Source organism: Myotis nattereri (genome assembly GCF_964212035.1).
Source record: "Myotis nattereri genome assembly, chromosome: 7".
NCBI lineage: Eukaryota > Metazoa > Chordata > Mammalia > Chiroptera > Vespertilionidae > Myotis > Myotis nattereri.
In genome coordinates, this window is record NC_138082.1 from 50,920,064 (window position 1) to 50,940,399 (window position 20,336).

The 20,336-nt window shown below is 38.7% G+C and overlaps 1 protein-coding gene across 1 annotated transcript in view; it reads right to left on the bottom strand.

Annotated features, from left to right (window-relative positions):
* The window catches only part of SCN2A (sodium voltage-gated channel alpha subunit 2), a 95,233-nt gene extending 92,935 nt beyond the window's left edge, over positions 1–2,298 (bottom strand). The window contains exons 1-2 of the mRNA XM_081096283.1: positions 2,164–2,298; positions 236–550 (exon numbers count right to left, since the gene is read on the bottom strand). Of these exons, the coding sequence (XP_080952409.1) occupies positions 236–502 (267 nt within the window). The 5' untranslated portion in view covers positions 503–550; positions 2,164–2,298. The remainder of the gene's footprint in view (positions 1–235; positions 551–2,163) is intronic.
* Positions 2,299–20,336: the final 18,038 nt, after the last annotated feature.

Sequence of the window (20,336 nt, forward strand, 5' to 3'; positions counted from 1 at the left end):
ACTCTGCAGAATGCTTCTTTAGTTCTCTGCCTGCTCTGAGAATGTAGGTTCCAATGAGTGCTTCCAAGACACTTCTAGGATAATAAGGTCATTCCACGGGCAGGCCCACCCAGCATCCTACTTCTACCTGACCCAGAGAGGAAGAGACCCAGTGTTCTTTACCAGACATCCCTGGGGAGAGCCCAGACCCAATTAGGAAGTAGGGGGAGTCAAGGGCACTTGATCAAGAACTCACTTTCTTATTGATGTAGTACGGGTCCAGGTCCTCCAGGGGCTCTGACACCATCTCAGGAGGGATGTCCCCATAAATAAATGGAAGGGATTTTCCTGCTTCCAAGTCACTATTGGGCTTTGGGCCATTTTCATCATCCTCATCCTTGCGCTCTTGCTTGGGTCTCTTCGCTTTCTCTTCTGCGATGCGTTGTTCAATAGCAGCAAGGGACTCCCTGGTAAAGAAGCGGAAGCTGTCAGGTCCTGGCGGTACCAGCACTGACTGTGCCATCTTTTCATCCTGCTTCAGTCACTGTTTAGCTCCTTGCAGAAGAAAGTGCTATGGAAACAAGAGACACACACACACAGGGAGAAAGCAATAGCCATTAGGGGAAAAGGTGACTGGCAATTACATGATATTGACACGAAACATATAAACCAAGCTAGATGTAACAATATTTTACTAAGGCAGCTGTATTTGGCACCCAGGGAATGCTCTGCATGTATTCACTTGCTCGCCTGGAGATCTATCTTACATATTCAGTAGATGTCTATGAGGTAATCTTCTCTCCCTCTTCCAAAATGTTTTAAGGAGAAATATTCAATTCAGAACTCAGAAATGGAGGATACTGGTTTGTGCTTGCTGTTTCACTTGTGTGAATAATTTGGCAGCCATCTTTTAAAAAAAAATCATTTCTGAAAAAATATCAGAGATCCAAAACAAGAGATGAATCATCACCCAAAACTGTAGAACCTGGGCTGCTCCGGGGATCTTGCACGTATCTCTTTATTTTTTTTCTCTATGCTCCTTTTGGCCTACTTTTCCACCCCTAAGAGCTTATTCAAAATCCACGCACCTGGTAAAAAGCTCTGGGGATCCCAAAATGCCAGGCGGTGGGAACATAGGTGGATGCTGCTTGAAAGCAAGGGAGCAGGAAGGAGCAGGGGATGCCCAGTTGCGTTTGGAACTGCTCAGAAGCTGCACAGGAAGGGATCCAGCTCCTGCCAAACTGGGCAGGAAGTCACCCGCGTCAGAGGTCTGGAGCTAGGACCCCCGGCTTAGCAACCTGCTGTTAGCTGGTATCATTGCTTCCTAAGTGAACAAATTTGCAGTGCCTTAGAAAATACTCTGGAGAAAGCCCATTTTCTCAAATAGTGCCCATTTCATAAAAGGTACAGAGCAGCTTTGGACTTGAAAAACAACAGTAAGTTGAAGATAGTTTATCCTTTAAGCAAACTCCTATTCGGCTGGTCTTTGCAATACCATAAATGAAGTTTTACTGTATTCTAATCACATTTGGCTGGATTAACATATATAACCCAACAGAGCACACCAATCACACCGAATGTGACCTCTCAATCAGTGGCAGGAGTGTCTATGCTTTTTAAAATAATACAACCAAAATCTTGACACCGGGATGTCATCTGTATTCAATAATTTATCTATTTTCCCCTCTTTTAAAAAATGTCAATCCATTTTAACCCCACTGTACAGGAATGAGAATTGCCAGTTATTATGAAGTGCATTTTCTAAGAGTATAATTCCTTAATATCTGGGTAATTTCTGTAGCATGCGCCAGATAAAACAGGGACATTAAAAATAACATAAGCTACGGTACCGTCTCCACATTCGTTTTCGAAGTAGACTAGGTAGGACCTTTCAGCCCCCAGCCAGCAGACTGCCTTCAGTATCACGGTGCCTCCAAACAGCCCTCATCTTCCTCACCCAGCCCCAGAGACCCTTTTGCCTGGAGACAGGCATGGCAGTCCCTTCCCGGAGTGTGCAAGCAGAGAACTGCCATGCCTGGATGTTCTAATAAAAGAGACATGCTAACACATGCAGTCAGCAGGTTCAAAATGAAAGTGGTCCTCTGCTGATTCCCCCAAGGATTCTACTGTAAAGATACAGAAGCATCACAGAGAACAAGCATAATAAGAATATTAAAACATTACCCCTGCAGAATCTTTTATACTCAGATTTTGGGATTGATAAACTGGCATCAAGAAGACTGCAGATAAAATTCCATCATGCTTTTTTTCATTTTTTTTTTTTTTTAATTCTCCTTCAAAGACCACACCTAACTTCCTGTAAAAGGATTGTGGTAACTGAAGTAAGAACAGGCATTTCCTGTGCAGGGGACTACAAAATGGCATTCTTGTAACTACCACTAGAGGGCGGGGCAACTGTGGAGAGAAACTCCTCAGGGTGTACATAGACATATGTTTGAAGCAGCTCAAAGCTTTCAGTAATGGAAGTCTGATCTTCAATTATTAATTTTGTTAACTAATAATGCTTCTGTTTGTGCTTTTATTTGCCAAGCCAGAAATCATTTAATCAATACAAATAATTCAAATTAAAAGTAAAATGAAAGTAAATAACTTAGGGATAAAAATAAAAACTCATAAAACAGCAATTATATTAATGAAGGTCTGATATACAGTGCAATTTAACATTAGGCTCAGCCCCAGAGTATCTGAAATCCAATAAAATGCTTTGCTAATTCAACAAAGAGGTTGCCTTTGTGTTATACGAGTTAGCTTTCTCTAGAAATAAAATAAACCTGATGAGACACCAATTTTATTTATCTCTGATTTAAATGACTGAAACACAATCAGAAGAAAACTGAACAGCCAGTGGGATCCTAAATGCCAGTCTTTCAACTAATAACAGAGCTAAGATTTGAAGGCTTACTATGTGCCAGTCACTGACTGGGCTAAGACACCTGCATGTGCTATTTCATTTCATGCTCCCCACAACCCTGACAGATAAACACTTTCGTGTCCTTTATTTAAAAACTGAAGAAAACAAGCACACTGAGGTTAGGAAAAAGTCACCTAAGATCACACAGGCAGAATTCAAACTCAAAATCTGACACCAAAAAATCTGTGAACTTAATTCAGTCTTACAAACAAACACCTACACATGCAAAAAAGCCTAAAATAAAATAAGAATAAAAGTGACACCAATTATAATCAGAAAAAGTTATAATTATTAAATTGGTATATTTTGCCTATTTTCTAGCTTAACTATTTTCATTTAAAAATACATTTATCAGAAACAAGCAAAGAGAAGATATAGCCCTAAAGAATTTTTAGTCACTATACCAAGTCTGTTTTGGTTATAAGAGACAAAAGAATGACTCAAATTGGCTTAAGAGAAAGGGAACATGGAATAGAAAGAAGGAAGGAGAGAAGGAAGGAAGGAGAGAAGGAAGGAAGGAAGGAAGGAAGGAAGGAAGGAAGGAAGGAAGGAAGGAAGGAAAGGAGAGAAGGAGAGAGAGAGGGAAGGAGGGAGGGAAGGAGGGAGGGAGGAAGGGAGCTCATTGGTTCAAGTTTTATTGTCTACAACTATCTTTAGGCTTGGGATGATTTGGGAGCTCAACTAATGTTACCTGCACCTAGTCATGCTGTATCCTTTAGCTCTGGCTTCTATGGTGACAGCTTTTCCAGAGATTTGTTCCTTATTGTAATAAGATGCTATAGCAGCCCCAGCCTCCCAACTTCCCAGACTTAAATCCAAGAGGAACAACGACCCAGAAAAACTCATGGTGTATCTCACTGACTCCAGTTTGGTCACATGCCCATTCCCGCAGTCATCATTCCATCCAGGGCAAAGCCAAGCTTTGTGCTTTGGTGGTGGCTTTCCCTAAACCAAATGCCCTGCCCTTGGAAATAGGAGGAAACCTCACTTGAAACCTATGTACAGTCAGGTGATGATGGTATAGAAACATTTGTCAAAAGCAGAGTTGGGGTACTATAACTAGAATAAGGGGGCATTGCTGCTGATTAACAAAAACAAATGAGTGAACTCCAGTCACATATCTGTTATATTTCTAGTGCTCCAATACTTAGAGAGTAACATTATAACATCAGTATGTGTGTATATATATATATATATATATATATATATATATATATTCAAGTAAGATACAACATGAGTGTTTCTGGGTCTTTGTTCCTCTTGGATTTAAGTCTGGGAAGCTGGGAGGCTGGAGCTGCTATAGCATCTTACTTACAATAAGGAACAAATCTCTTTCTATATATATATTCTGTATATACTTTCTTTCTAGACCTACTATTTTCATTAATATTCCATGTTTAGGACTTAGACACCAGGCAAGATATTTAAGAAAATTTAAAATATTTTTATTGATTTCAGCAGGAGGAAGGGAGAGGGAACGAGAGATAGAAACATCCATAAGAGAGAGACATTGATCAGCTGTCTTCTGCATGTCCCCTCTTGAGGGTTCAAGCCGGAAACCTAGGCATGTGCCCTGACTGGGAATCAATCTGGCAGCCTCCTGTGCATGGGACGACGCTCAACCAAATAAGCCACACTGGCCAGGCCCGGTGTGGCAAGATATTTAGAAGATTCCTTCCCCAAAGGAAGCTGTCTTACTGTAATTAAATATTTCACAAATCTCTACGGTAAGCACTAGCTTCATTTATCATATAAATATGTGAATATTCCGGTGTCTCTTTTCAGACAGCTCAACAATAAGCTAACTTATACAAAATATTCTATTTCAAAAAATAAATGAAGGAGTTCAAAATTTATAGTGATTTGTCAGACATATTTTTGGGGAGGCGATTAGCCATAATAATAACGCATAGTGCTAACTTTTTTGTCTGGCACTATTTTGAGAACTATAAAATGATTTCTTTTAACAACTTGATGAATTAGATACTGTGGTCATCTTCATTTGAAACATGAGAAAACCGAGGCACCAAAAAGTTAAATAATTTACAAAAAGCATAAGGTCACAGCTGGAAGTAGTAGAGTCAGAATTAAAACCCAGGCTCTTTGGCTATAGAATCCATGTTCCTAACCACTATGCAGTGCTTCTCAAGCCTTCTTCCAAGTCATCCACTTTCAGAAACACACCAAGAGAATATCTTTGTTGTAGGATATATTATCTCTTTCTCTCCCATTGATCCTAGCCAGTTAATGTGCCTTAGGATATTTCAAAGGGTGAACTTGTTATCAAAATACACAAGACCTAAGATGAGCAACACCATCTCAAAAAGACATTGATGAAATATAGATCTGAAGTAAGAATCATAGTCTCTTGCTTCTGATTTCCCAGGATACAGTTTTCAGAAGTCACGCGTGTTCGTTTTTTCTTTCATTCGGTCTGACACCGGTAACACCATACTGGCATTTTATTATGAGAACGCTAAGTGACACATTTCCATGTTTTTTAAACTTCATTCAGTTATACCACTTTTCAGACAGAAGATTTTGTATTACAACTTTTAAGGCCAGATGCTATAATTGGAAAACCTATAAATAATGGAAACACAAACAATATTATTTTAAGTAGCCAGAAAGGAAAACATATTAAGAATTAGATTACTGCCAAAACCGGTTTGGCTCAGTGGATAGAGCGTCGGCCTGCGGACTGAATGGTCCCAGGTTCGATTCCGGTCAGGGGCATGTACCTGGGTTGCGGGCACACCCCCAGTAGGAGATGTGCAGGAGGCAGCTGATCGATGTTTCTAACTCTCTATCTCTCTCCCTTCCTCTCTGTAAAAAATCAATAAAATGTATTTAAAAAAAAAAAAGAATTAGATTACTAAATTCTGCTGACATTTCTGTTTCCCTTTCCATGCCTTCTTTCTTTTAGTTTTCTCACTTATACAAGAGGAAAATTAATTTTCTAACTTAAATTATAAAAGAAAAAATGTTATGTTAATACATATAATGACATCTATAAAAATAGTAGTTAAATTATACAAAAAATAAGGCAATACAAAGCAAAGATATGTAGTAATAAATAGAATACAATTCTTTCAACAAAGATCCACATTTATAATAATAAGTACTCTAAAATTAAATTCATACTAAGAAAATTATTGGTTCATTAGATCTCACAGATAAGGAAGTAGTTATAGTCTTATTCTATAATTAGTGACTGTGGATAAGTGCTCAAAAAACTTACAGGCTTTTGTTCCTGAGTTAGGAGAGCTGAGAAATACTAAGGAATGTCTTTTTCTGAAATTGATATTTTAATCCTATTTTACAATTGTAATCTTTAATTCTCTTCAGTACCTTAAGGAAATGCCAAAAATAAAAACTAAGAAAAGATTTGCTAAATGTTACCAGCAGGTTTATTTTCTGGGTTTTCTAGTTTCCTTAATCCATAGGTTCGAGTTTATTTTCTCATGAACTTTCTGATTTTCACTTACTTTGTTTTTCTTTTTATATCCTTCACTCTTAAACTTTGATCCAATAGCTCCTTTCTGTAACTAACAATTTCCATAAGAGGGAAAAAGTTCTGAACAACCAGACTTGGATGTTTTTCCACTCTAGATTAGGAACAGCACAAAATAGAAAAAAAAAGAAAAAAAAAGACATAGGCTCACTATGTGCTATTTAGATAAACTGTCATTTTTCTTTAAGTGTTAGCTATAGTTACAATTTAAAAACCTTACTTTAAGTATTTTACATTCATATAATATTTGTTGAGCAATATTCTTCATACAAGTATTGGTGTTTCTTTAAATTATTATGTTTTAAACACATTTTGTTTTTCTTTAATAGAAATGCACACCAATGTTATCATGCTAACCCCTGAAAAATTATTCAATGTACTGATAATCACTTTACAATCAACTTTCCTAGGAAAAAAAATTACATATAATGAAATAGACCTATATCTTTATAAAGCATTTTTATTTTATTGCAGGTAAACTAGTAACATGTTTCTACATCCTTCCTTAAACTTCAGATGCATTAAATGCATGTCAGTAGACATCCATGAACTACTTCAACCCTCCCAAAACGACTAATCAGCTGGAAAGCTGCCTTTAATCTGATATTTTATATTTTATATTTATTAGTTTGTTTTTGATGGCTAGATTATACTAGAATCCCAGAATTCCACTTTTGCATCTTAACAGTCCAGTAAGAAAGATTTTTTAAGTTGTGATTATCCCCAAGAGAAGGAGACATTCCCATTTGTTCCAAATGCCTAGATATTTCCAGTTGCTTTCTTCATTCCTCTCTTTCATTAGGACTTCTATCTACAACTTTCCCCCGTGGCCCTCACCCTCGTCTATAGGAGTTTGTTTGTTGCCAACCAACTCCTCAGTGGGGTAGCAGATCTGCATGTCTGGGAATCTTCCTCAAGAGAAAACCAGCAGAGTCGAGAGCAGAAGGGCTTTGGAATAAAAAACGATGCTCAAAAAATAGCAACATCCCAAAGTGCCCTGGGTACAAACCTGGGTACAAAGTGTGTGTGTGTGTGTGTGTGTGTGTGTGTGTCTCAGAGAGAGAGGGGGAGAGAGAGAGAGAGAGAACTAGAGATGAGAGAATGAGAACATAAGAAACCACAAATTTGTTTCTTCATGTCATGTTAACATGGCCTAAATTCTGGTCCTCTACTCGGTTCTTGATATTAGTTATCTCGTTTAATTCTTGTAACATGTTGTGGAGGAAGTCGAGTTTTCACTTTTCTAATGTGATGGTGATCCTGGTTTAATCATGACCACACAGACCCACCATTTAAACTCACATGTAGCTGATTTCAAATTCTAAATACATTTGATTATACCATTTTTTCCTTGGAGGTGAGAAATGTGCCACTGATACAGAAGTTGAAAACAGTAATGTGAAATATGTCTGATTTTTTAATTAACTGGATCCCTGGCTATACCTAAGGTATTTATAGACTACCATGGGTTTATTGCTGGTCACCTATTAATAACTTAGTTTCTCCTTATGCGCTTGCTATTGTGGGGTTAGCTTACTTCTGCTAGGATCAGTCTTCAACTCTCTGCACCTCAGTTTTGTCATCACTAGAAATGTAGGCTCATTTTGAGTTTTATGAAATACATTTATAAGAAAAAGGTAAGCACAAAAATTAAGACATAGTAATTGTTTAATAAATGTTGGTTACTTTTCATTTTTTAGAGATACCTTAGTAGTTTGTCATTTCTACCTTGTATTATTTACACGGAACCTATTTCCCCTATCATCTCATCTTGCTCATCTTTCTTTATGGCTTCCACAATATCCAGTATCTGTGGTAGTTTTAGATAATGCTTTCTTTGGGGGTTGTCACTTCGTAGGGAGCTAATTTAAAGGGGTTTTTGTTGTTGTTGGTTTGTTTTGTTTTGAGAAAGAAACATCAATCAGCTCTGCCTCCTCCTGCACATACCAACCTGGGACCGAACCCACAACCTAGGTATGTGCCCTGACTGGACTCAAACCCAACACCTTTCCGTGTATGGGACGACACTCCAACCCACTGAGCCACACCAGCTAGGGTGCAGTTTTTTGTTTGTTTTTTAACCAAGGAGTGTTGGCATTCAGTTTCTAGCTACATGTGCTTTATGCAAACATCATTCATTTTGAGGGGCTTTTATTGACTATTATTTGGTAGACACTATGCTTCTGAAGAAAAAGGCTCCAATTTTGGAGCCAGATGAAACTAGTTTGCATCCTGACCCTGCTAATTTCTAGCTGTACTTCTCTGCCAAAGGACTTGGATTATAGTAAGGATTAAAGAAGATAAATAAAATATCCAGGAACACATAGCAAATGCTACTTACCTATGCCCTTCAACTCTTCAGCACTGTACTAAGCAAAATGAATAAGACCAAATGTAAAGCCAGAAGTCTGATCTTTCAAAATTTACAATGCAATTTATCATTTAACCAAACAAATTTCAAGTGCTAAGCAATCGCCAGCAATTTTCAGATGCTTAGAATACAGTAACTAAGCAAACAGACAAAAGTTGGCAAAACTTTGCCCTCGTGAAGCTTATATTCTGTGTCCTAGTGATACAGCCTTCATCCAAGTAAGTTAAATATAGAATACAGCAGGTGCTGCTGCTATAGAAAAGGATAATGCTGGAAAACAAGGAAAAATATCAGGGGAGGAGGTTAAGGAGAGCGGCATGTTGTAAATTTATAAAGGGTGTTTAGGGAAAGGCTCGTTGAGGAAGTGGCCTGTAAGCGAAAGCCCTCGAAGGACCCACGGGAAGCCAGCCAAGTCATGAGCCTTCCTGGATGGCGGGGCTCCAGGCAGAGCAAATGCATGAAAACAGTTACAGAAAGGTACCCACATTTGGAAAGGTCTGTAGAAAGGTGAATAGCATTGACAGAATGAAAATGACCACACAAGGCAATCACATCAACAGGAAGCAGAGAGAGCAGGCAACAGGCACAGTGAGTACCACAGCAGATGCTGCTGTCCTCAGTTAGGCCCGCCATCTGGTTTCCCAGCAGCTTCTCCGGTGATACCTGTGACATAAATGCCAAGATCGGAGCCCAAGCCAGACCTGAGAAGCAACAATCGGACCAGAAATAAAGGAAAGCTCACTGCCCCTCGATGTCCTGAGCCTGCGCTCAGAAGGGGTGTGTAGAAAGCAGAATAGCAGGCCTGGATGCTCAGGAAAGTATCCACCTGGATGGCTTCCTGCAGGGGGACCCAGAACAGTCCACAGAAATGGTGAGCTCAGCAGCCAGTCTTAGCAGCTAGCAGCAGCTCTGCATCAGAGAAGCAGACAAAGCAAAATGTTGCCTCTCTAAATGCCTACAAATGTTTGTTGAAATTTTAAAAGATTAAAAAGGGGATATTTTTCTTGTTCCAGGATGCAGTCATAAAAAGACACAATAGCACCAATTATGAAACAGATATTTCTACAAAACTTTTTGTTTGTTTTCATCTGTAAAAAAAGTGTTGGTTTTCAAGTATGAAAAATGCGCTTGTCTATGTAGCATGTTGGCAGCTATTCTCACTAGCACATTTCCTTATTTTTAACCACTCCTAACACATTTTGGAGAGACCAGATTGGCCACTGTTGTTCCTCAGTTCCCCTAATCTCTTCCCCCTTCGGCTTTTCCTTTCTTTGTCTTCTTCTCCTCCACCTGCTCCTCTTCTTCCTCCTTTTCCTCTTCCTCCTCCTTGTCCTCCTCCTTCTTTTCGCCTCTCTCTTTAGGATAAAGATAATTCCTATCCTGGTCAAATCCTAAGTTTGCTGTTGAGATAAACTCATATTATTGGAAGTAAAATATTTTTGGAACTGCAATACATTGTAGGCAAATTTATTTTATTTATTTTCTTAATATTATTAAAATATCAATTTTGCCTGCAGAAATGAATGAAAAGAGGGGATTTTAAATGAAAAGAAATGATGTATATTCTAAAGTTTCCCTATATAACTCAATGTTTGTGAATTATAAAAGTATGGCTAGAGCTTTTAAGATGGTTAAATTTTGAACAGCTCTCTATCATGTACATAAATGCAAAGCCCACATATGTCAAATCCTGTGATTTTCACCCTACCATATTGTTGCACCAATTTCATATGAAAACTAAAACAGGAAAAGAGCAGGTTTGAGAATGGAGAAAGGCAAAAGGCTCAGAAAAACATACTCCCTTCCCCCCAGTGAACTGATCATGTGCTTCTACATATTCATTTCCAGGCTCATATTCGTGAATGACATTTCCCATTTATTTTCTCAGTCCCACACAAACAAAATATATTGAATCATTAAAAGCAAGGACTGATCTATAAAACAGTTTCGTCACTTGGAAATTATCAAAGGGAAAGATATGACTCACACAGCTTTTGAAAAGTTCAAATCATGATTACAAATTGCAAACATTTTTTTTTGGGGGGGGGGGGTGAGAGAGAAAGAGAGAAAATGAGAGAGAGATTGGTTTGAGTTTTATTTAAAAATATATTCTTCCAGCCCTGACCGGTTTGGCTCAGTGGATAAAGCATTAGCCTGCGGACTCAAGGGTCCCAGGTTTGATCCAGTCAAGGGCATGTACCTTGGTTGCGGGCATATCCCCAGTAGAGGGTGTGCAGGAGGCAGCTGATTGATGTTTCTCTCTCATCAATGTTTCTAACTCTCTATCCCTCTCCCTTCCTCTCTAAAAAAACAATAAAATATTTTTAAAAAAACATATTCTTCCAAATAAAAGAATTTGTAAATTGGAAGATATGAATTAGATTTAGAATTAATCCCCTACTTTTCTTTATGGCACTGAGCAAAGTTTTCCCTTATATTGGCACAACAACCAATGCTAATTAAAATAATAGGTTTCGTGTTTGAAAGAGGGGGCCTCCCAAGAGATCATTTACACAGACTACTTATATTTCTTAAGAATTGAACTAAAATCAGAGACAGATGCCTTTGTCCAGGTCTCAGAACAGAGGTTTCAGAATTTTTCCTTGGTTATCTATTCCATTCTTTAATCACCATCTCACTTATTCTTTAGTTATAACCTCTATCAGTATTAAGAGTATCCAGACTATATCCGATAGTGCTTCATTGGGTGGAATAGGAAACATAATACACACCCCTGGGGCTTATTATGGGGAAATTGTTAAAACATTTATCATTCTGTTTATTGCCATTGAAAGGATGTTTACTTATTGGTTCAACCAAGATTCATGATTTACAATTGTAGGAGAATAAAAACATTGGCTGATGGTGGGCATGATCCCTATAATTCTCAGCCTTCAGTCTGCTCTTCTGCCTATCTACTTTTCAGTTCTTCTAAAAAGAATAAAATATTAATTTGATTAAGTAGTTCCTGAGACAATATAATGGTTAAAAGGCATGAACACACAGATTGTTTTAAGATGTTGTAGTGTAATTGTCATTCCTCATAGAACACTTTTAAATATTCCTTATGACTTCTTCTTTGATCCATGGATCAATAATTTAGAAATGTGTTGCTTAATTCCCAATCCCCAAATGGGCTTTTTCTAGATAAGTTTATTGTTATTGGTTTCTAATTTCATTCCACTGAAGTCTAATACTATAAAATGAATTGAGACTTATTTATGGCGTAGCAGATAGTCTTTGGTGAATGTTCCATGCGCACTTAAAAAGAACATATAATCTGCAGTTGGTTATAATATTCTATAAATATTGATCAGGTCCTCATGTTAGATCATTGATAATATTATTCAATTTATCTATATCCTTACTAATTTTTTTCTACTTGTTCCATTGTCTATTGAGAGAAAATTGTTAAAATCTCCAACAATAATTGTGCATTTGTCTATTTTTCACTTTAGTCCTTTAAATTTTTTTCTTCTCTTTTGGAATTCAATGATTTTATCATACAAATTTAAGATTGTTATATCTTGTTACAAATTGGCTCTTTTACCGCATGAAATGATCATTGTTGTTTTTTTTTTAAAATCTGTATTAGTATTCCTTGTCTTGAAGTGTACTTTATTCACTATCAATATAACCCTACTAGTTTTCTTACAGTGTACACGCTATATCTTTTGCTATTCTTTTACTTTCAATCTTTCTGTATTATTAGACTTAAAATGTGTCTCTGGAAAAAAGTGTATCATTGGAGCTTGTTTTTTATCCAGTTGGTAACAAATGCAAAAATACTAAAAATATAAACCTACAAAAATACCTATACATGAATATTCATAGCAGCTTATCTATACACTAGAGGCCTGGTGCACAGATTCATGCACCAGTGGGGTCCCTCGGCCTGGCCTGCACCCTCTTGCAATCCAGGAACCCTTGGGGGATGTTGGATAGCTGGTTTTGTCTCGATCCCCACAGTCCCGAAAAAGACAGGAGGGAGGCTGACCCACACATGCCCTATCCAGACTGGAGGGAGCCCTATCCTGTGCGTTGAGTGTCTGTCCCCTGGTGGTCAGTGCACATCATAGCAACTGGTTGACCAGTTGTTTGGTTGTTCAGTCACTTAGGCTTGCACTGACCATCAGGGAGCAGACACTCAATGCAGGAGCTGCCCCCTGGTGGTCAGTGCGCTCCCACAATGGGAGCACCGCTCAGCTGACTGACCCGTCCCCACGGCCCACCAACCTGGCAGCAGTCACTCACCCCCTCAGTAGTCTTGCAGGTCCAATCTCTGGAGAATGGTCCAGGCACCGACAGACCAGTGCCACCAGCACAATCCCGACAGCACCACCTGCCTCCTGAAAGTCAGCTTCCGGCACTTTCCCTCCCTAGATGCTCCACTGCCGGGAGCTGGTCCATGCTTGCTGTTTCAAGGGACCTGGCATATATGGCGTGCTGTTCTTGATATGTTTGCTCACCTTCTGGGCACTGTGTGTTTTGACCAGGGTCTCTGAGAAAGGTTGTTTCCCCAGGTAGGGATTTTCCCCTGAAGTTAGGGAGGGAATTAAACCTCTTAACTAAGTGCCAGGTGGGTAATTAATCACTTTAACTACGAACAATCATGCTTAAGCTACATAATCTTTACTCCCTGGAATGGAGATAAGAAACGCCCTAACCTTTGTAATAGAGATTGATAGGATTGAATCAACTGGTATAAATACAGATGTAACAAGACAGCAAGAGAGACACAGAGAGAGACAGAAATTGGCACAGAACCTACACAGAACGTTCTCTAGAGACAGAAGAACTTCTCTGGAGAGAACATGGCAAAAGATCCTGGACAGAAACTGGCCTCAGAACCTAGAGACAGAACCTAGTGAGAGAACATGGCAAAAGATCTTGGACTGAACCTGACTACAGAAATTGGCAAGAGAACCTGACTAGAACCTGGTGACTGAACCTGGCTGGAGAACCTGGACAGAATCTGGCTGGAGAACCTAGCGAGGGAACATGGCTACAGAACCTGGCTGGAGAACCTGGAGAACCTGGCTGGAGAACCTAGCAAGACAACATGGACACAGAACCTAGCTGGAGATCCTAACCAGAACTTCACTGGAGATCCTGACCAGAACTTGGCTAGAGATCCTGGCTAGGCTGCTGATCAACTGAACACTGTCTCCGTGTCATTCCTTCTTCGCCGACTCCGTCCACACCTTTGGGGACCCCTGGACCTGCTGGGGTTGGACCCCGGCACTCCACAAGGAAGAAATGATATAAAAGTGGCTGCTGCCGGAAGCCGGTCCATCCTTACTGCTTGACACAGTCGCTACAGGGAAGAAACATCTGCACAGCATATGTTTCAAGGGACCTGGGATATATGGCATACTGTTCTTAATATGTTTGCTCCCCTTCTTAGCGCTATGTGTTTTAACCAAGGTCACCTCTCCGAGAAAGGTTGTTTCCCCAGGTGGGGATTTTTCCCTGGAGTTAGGGATTAACAGGACTAAGGAAGGGAATAAATCAGTAAAACCCCTTAACTAAATGCCTGGCGGGTAGTTAATCACTTTAACTAGGAACAATCAAGCTTAAACTACATAATCTTTACTTAGGATAATCTCCTTCAGTTACTTCCTTGTAGTTTAACAGAACAATAGAGTAGCAACCTTGGAATGGAGATAACAAACACCCTAACCTTTGGAATAGAATGGATAGGATTAAAATCAACTGATGTAACAGGAGAATAAGAACAGAACCTGGCTGGAGAACCTGGCTAGAGAACCTGGCTAGGCTGCTGATCAACTGAACGCTGTCTCTGTGTCATTTCTTCTTTGCCGACTCTGTCCACACCTTTGGGAACCCCTGGACCTGCTGGGGTTGGACCCCAACAGGCTGCCAGGTGACTCCTGACAAGTGGTGGAAACATCAGTGGGACAGATCTGGATTCAAGCCAGCAAGGTGTCCCACCACCTGCCCTGAGGGCCAGTTGTGTCCCAGCCCCCTCCCACCCCCTCTGGACGGGTGCCAAATGCAGGGCTCATGGCTGGCATGCATTGCTGCAGCAGGTGCAGTGGAGCTGGGATGAGTGGGAGAGGCAGGCAGAAGCAACAGGTGTAATTGAACTGTGAGTTTCAGCCAATCCCACAGGCCACCCCAGGGACCCCACCCATGCACGAATTCATGCATGGGGCCTCTAGTTTTTCATAGTAGCAAAGATCAAGAAACACTTCAAATGTCCATCAATAGGTAAATAAAAAATAAATTAAGTATTTTTATCCAACAGAGTATTATTCAACATGTTTGTCAAAATTCAAACTAATGCATATTTTATTTTATGCAAATTATACTTCTATTAAAGAAAATGGTATGAGCCCAAGCTCTACTGTCTTTCTTCAACATCCTGTTTTCTAATAAGTCTGTGGACTACACCAAGCCAGACTATTTAAGCTGGGACAAGTCAACGATCTTTGTTTTCTCTCTTGATGACCTTCTTTCAGTAAGAGTTTCTGTCAGATATCTTCAATTTATTATCTCCAACTGGCCAGGATAAGAATATAAGCTTCTTTCACACACTTTATTAGGAGGTATAACCCCAATTATGCCTCTAAGATAATTGGTTCTTTTTGTTCTTTGATCCTAATACCATTAATATCACTGTAATAAAGTTAAAAAAAATAATTAAAAATGTAGGGAGTCAAAATGAACACATGGAAACTGAATAACAGTAACAGCAGAAGAGAACAGGCCAACACAAGACAACTAACAATGCAGTGTTTGATTTGTGATAACACAACAAGCTTGAATAGATTTCTAAAAAGTTTTCAAATGTTTTTATATACACTATTTTACCTAAGGAGGTAGAGCAGGGAGGTGTGAATAACTTAATCTGATAGATGAACAAACTAAGTTTTTAGCCAGCCTATGTCAGTGTCCGCAGCAAATAAACAACAGATGCAAGACTGCAACTTATGCATTTCGATCCCCCCAGGTCTCCCAAAAGGATTTATTCTTTATCCCTTGCTATTCATAAAAGCTTAAAGACATTGAGGGCTGAAGTGAGGAACAAAGGATTCTTGGATGAGGTGGAACTCACACTGGGCTTTAAAGGTTTGACTGAAAGGGAAGGACATTCCACTTGGAGGGGAAATCATGAGCGAAGGCCCAGCCCCAAGCATGTCTGGCTGTGACCTACAAGAGACAACAGGTAGGTTGGAACAATAGCAAATGAAAAGACCAGTTGGACTGGAGGGAAGGTTTTGGGGTAGATCAAGTTTCAGATCTAATCAGAGAAGGATGGTAGAAGCCAGATGGAGAAGGTGTCAAATTTAATGCCAAAGGTCAGTGATTACTTAATGAAGCTTTTAAGAGAAAAAAAAAAGTAAAATAACAAAAAAAAGTGTATATTACAAAATATCTTAAATGTTATGGAACATTAATATGAAAATACTAATACATATATAAGACTATAATTTTAGTACAGTAGTGAAAGTGGATAAGCAACAAGTGGCTTAATAAATTAAGTGCACAACTGTTGTTTAAGAAATTCACTCTTGGGGGGCGGAGTGGATAAAGAACTAAAGCACACATTTTTCAATATAAGAAAGGGCCATGCTTGCTGGAAGGCGGAACAAAACCAGTTAATGAAGAATCAAAAATCAAAGCTATGGAGAGAGTACTTCCTAAGGAAATTTTTCTCTTGGAATATGAGAATACAATGGGGTCAAGAACAAGGAAGAAGTCATTAAACTTTGAAATCAAGAGGAATAATATTAAGTATGTGAAAAAGTCAGCATCGGTGGATAAAAATACAGTTAGATTAGGTTGATAACAAAGAAGATAAAATTAGCCTGGTCACCTCAGTTTTTTGAGTATATTCCTGTTCCAGATATTGCTTTAAAAAAGATAAGAGAAAACAGTTGGGATTAGAAAATTCAGGAAAAAATAATAAAGCCATTTGAATTATCACTGGTAAGAAATGGAGTTTGCTGGTTGTTTATAGAAGACAAAAGATATTTTAATAATAAAAATACAGAAATTATGGAAACTTGATTTTGATAAACATAAATTTAGGTAATAATTCTTATATATTTAGGACCTCGCACTGTTAAATTATCATTTTCCCCTCACTTGAATAAAAGAAAATATTATGTCCTCATATGAGGTCAATTTTAGCTTAAAATTAGGAAAAATTCTCTCTGAATACTCCAGATACTCCAGAAATGTAACACAATAGAACATCATAATAACCAACTTTTTAAAATTAGTCAACAAAAGCTAATATTTGTTGAAAGTTTACTAAGGGCAGGGCTGTTCTAAATGTTTTACATATCTACTGTATTATTTAATTTAATCTTCACAATAACCTGTGATGTAGGAACAATTATTAACCCTATTTTACAAAAGGAGGCCCAAGTGGTTTAATTTTTTTTTTTCAAGTGGTTTATTTCTTGCCCAAGAACAGATTAGTAAGTAGAAAAGTCAGAATTTGGACTGGGGCAACCTGATGTGTGAGTCCAAGTTCTTCACCACCATGTTGCATGTTGACTAAAATTATCTATGTAAACTGTACAATGTCAGTCACGGTCTATTTCCTGTTACTGTGTTAAGGTTTAAAGATTTTATTTTAGGTCTACTGTTACGTGGACAGCCTGTGACCACTGCCACCTCCTAGGCGTTATATCGAGCCGAACCTCATGCTCAAGTGTAAAGTCCATGGGGTGGAGTTATCTTATGTGCAATTAAATCTGGATTTTAAGGACACGGGAAATCATTGAGGAATATTATTCTGAAGAGCAACACAATCGGGTTTACTTGTTAGATATCGCTCTGATAGTACGGAAGAGGTCTAGACTGTGAATACCTTCGGGGCAGGAGATAAGATTAAGGGCTATTGTAAAAGCCCAGACAAGAGACTATGAATGTTGAAATGAGGCAGAGCAATGGGATGGAAAAGGGATGATCTGAGTATCTCTGAGGTTGCTTCAATGACATTTAAGGTTTGCCTGCACAGTGGTGGAGAAGGAGCTGCAGAAACTTAAGATGACTCCAACATTTTTGTCTGGAGGGGGAAGGGGGGACACTTGATGCACAGGAAGCAGACACTGTGTCTCTGCTTTCCCAGCCCTCACTAATCTTCATCTTCTTTAAAGTACAATTTCCTGTGAAGACGCCCCAAATATATGAAGGAAAGCAGGGCAAAAGTTGTGTTGTAAAGTTATTCTGCCCTGAGATATGGGAGCAAGAGGAAGATTAAAACAAAGGATACTAGTGAGGAATCTTTTTCAGGAGGAAACTCAAGTCAGTTGGAAGTGAAACTGCAGGGGTGAGGATTGGGGCATGATGAAGAATGAATAGCTCTGCTTATATTTCATTAAAAATTTTTGAGTGAGTGGGTCAACGTGTAGGTTAGAGTTAAGGGTACTGGCAGATGCAGGGATGCTGAACAGACTTATAGTTCCTTTTAAGTCACACTTTGACAGGCATCTCCACATAACACACCCATGTCCGCAGGCCAGACCAAAGAGCCTTCCGATGCCAAACAGAAGCCACACGTGGTTTTGAAATGCAGAAACCAAACTGAAACGCGTGGTTTTCCTCTGGACAGGATGCAAAGGTGATTTCTTTTCCCGGGTTCTTGTCCAGGTGCATTTGAAGAAGGAAGCCACGGACATAAGGTGGTAGATGGAAATGTATTGGAAAACAAGCACAGACTCCCATGTAGAGAGGGGGTCTCAAGGGTGTAAGCCCCTTCTTCCTAAGGTTTAGAAAGGCTGCAGTTCTTTGCCTTTTGATATTCCCTTCTGATTGGTCACTATAGCAGCTTCAAAGCTCAAACCCCACGTGCCCCCCCCCCCCCCCCCCGCTTTGTCTCCCTCTTCTGTGGCAGAATTCTCTATCCCCTGTGAAAATCTGTTTTCCTTTTTCTCCCTTTTGTTTCTCTACTCCCTGTGGCTTTCCCCTTCTTCTGTGAACGGGTACCTTCCTCTCCCCTTATCCTGTGGCATCTCTTTTCTCTCTCTGTGAATGTGTGCCTTTTGGTAGCTCCCATCCCTCAACTTTGCAGTCCTCTCCCCATGGACCCTCTTTATTTTTAAAACTCCCTAAACCTGCCTATTTTATCCCTAAAATATCCTTTCAGTTTTAATAATTTTAGATGATTCACCGTCTGTTCTGTTACTATAGTACTATATGAAATATTCCATTACTGCAGATATTTTGACGTCAACTTCAATGCGCTCTCTTTTTTGATTAAAGAAGGCTTCCCCTGGGTTTCTGCATAATATTAAAGCTGATCTTTGTTACCCTCTTCTAGCTCTGAGATGCTTGGGTGTTAATTGAATTAGATCTTTGGGATCTTTATCAGATTCAAACTTACACTTAATGGTTTTTAGACATTAACAAAACTGATTCTTTAAAAGAAACCCAGTTCTCCTAATTCTGCCATGCACATTGCTACCTTATAAACAGCACTTTTGTACCTATGGTAATGAAGTCAGCAGATAGGAAAGAAGTTATTCCTCCACCCTTCTAAAATTTGAAAACATGCTAATAAGGGACTGAATCTATTACTTCGAATAGGATCCCCAGCCCACCTAGCTTTTGCCATGTCTAGAGTGATAACTTTGTGTTTTATTTCACAAGAATTCTCAGGCTCTACAATGTAGGAGTGGTAGATTCATTTTACCGTTATACTTAGGAAAAGGATAGTAAAGTGTGCATAACATTGTTAATTAGATTCACTGGAGACATTTTTCAATAATAACCAGTTAAAAAAAAATAGAGACCATTCTATCTGAGAGATAACCAAAGCACTGAAAAGCCGTTTTCATTGTACAGATTATGCAATACTCAGAGAAACAGTAAACAATTACTATTTATTACAAACCAACACTTTAGAATGATTGAAAAATCACGCCTTTTCTATTTTTCAAACAATTAAAACACATTCAATATCATTACACAGTGATGCAGAGTGACTGAAATGATGGGCTGCTCAGGCAAGGTATGAGAGGAAGTGGTAGAACTACAGCAATCTTCTCTGTTAGAGATAATTTTCTGCAAAAAGGTCCATGTGGAGCATTCTCTGAATCACTCTCACTTTACCCACTGATAAGGCTAAAAGGCTAATTCCAATGTATCCCTGATGTGTTTTTTTTTGGGGGGGGGGAGGGGGGGAGCTAGCAATCTGAATTAATAAATATAATTATATTTATTATAATTATATTTATATTTATTTATATTATATTTATTATAATTATATTTATTATATTTATCACATATAATCTTGTGTGGTAAAGGCATTAGGGTTAATTTTGCTGTATATATAAGAACTCAAAGTATTTAAGATTTAAATCCTATTATAAATGCTGACAGATCTAAGAGCCAATGTGTTACAAAACCTTCTGCCACTTGAATTAATAAAACTAAAATATTAACATGGGTTTTAACAACCATTTCCTAGCATTCAAACTGTACTTTAAATACAATGATTGCAGCAAACAAGTGTTTCATTTTAATTTGGGCAAGTTTGGCTTACTCTTCATTCATGGGAT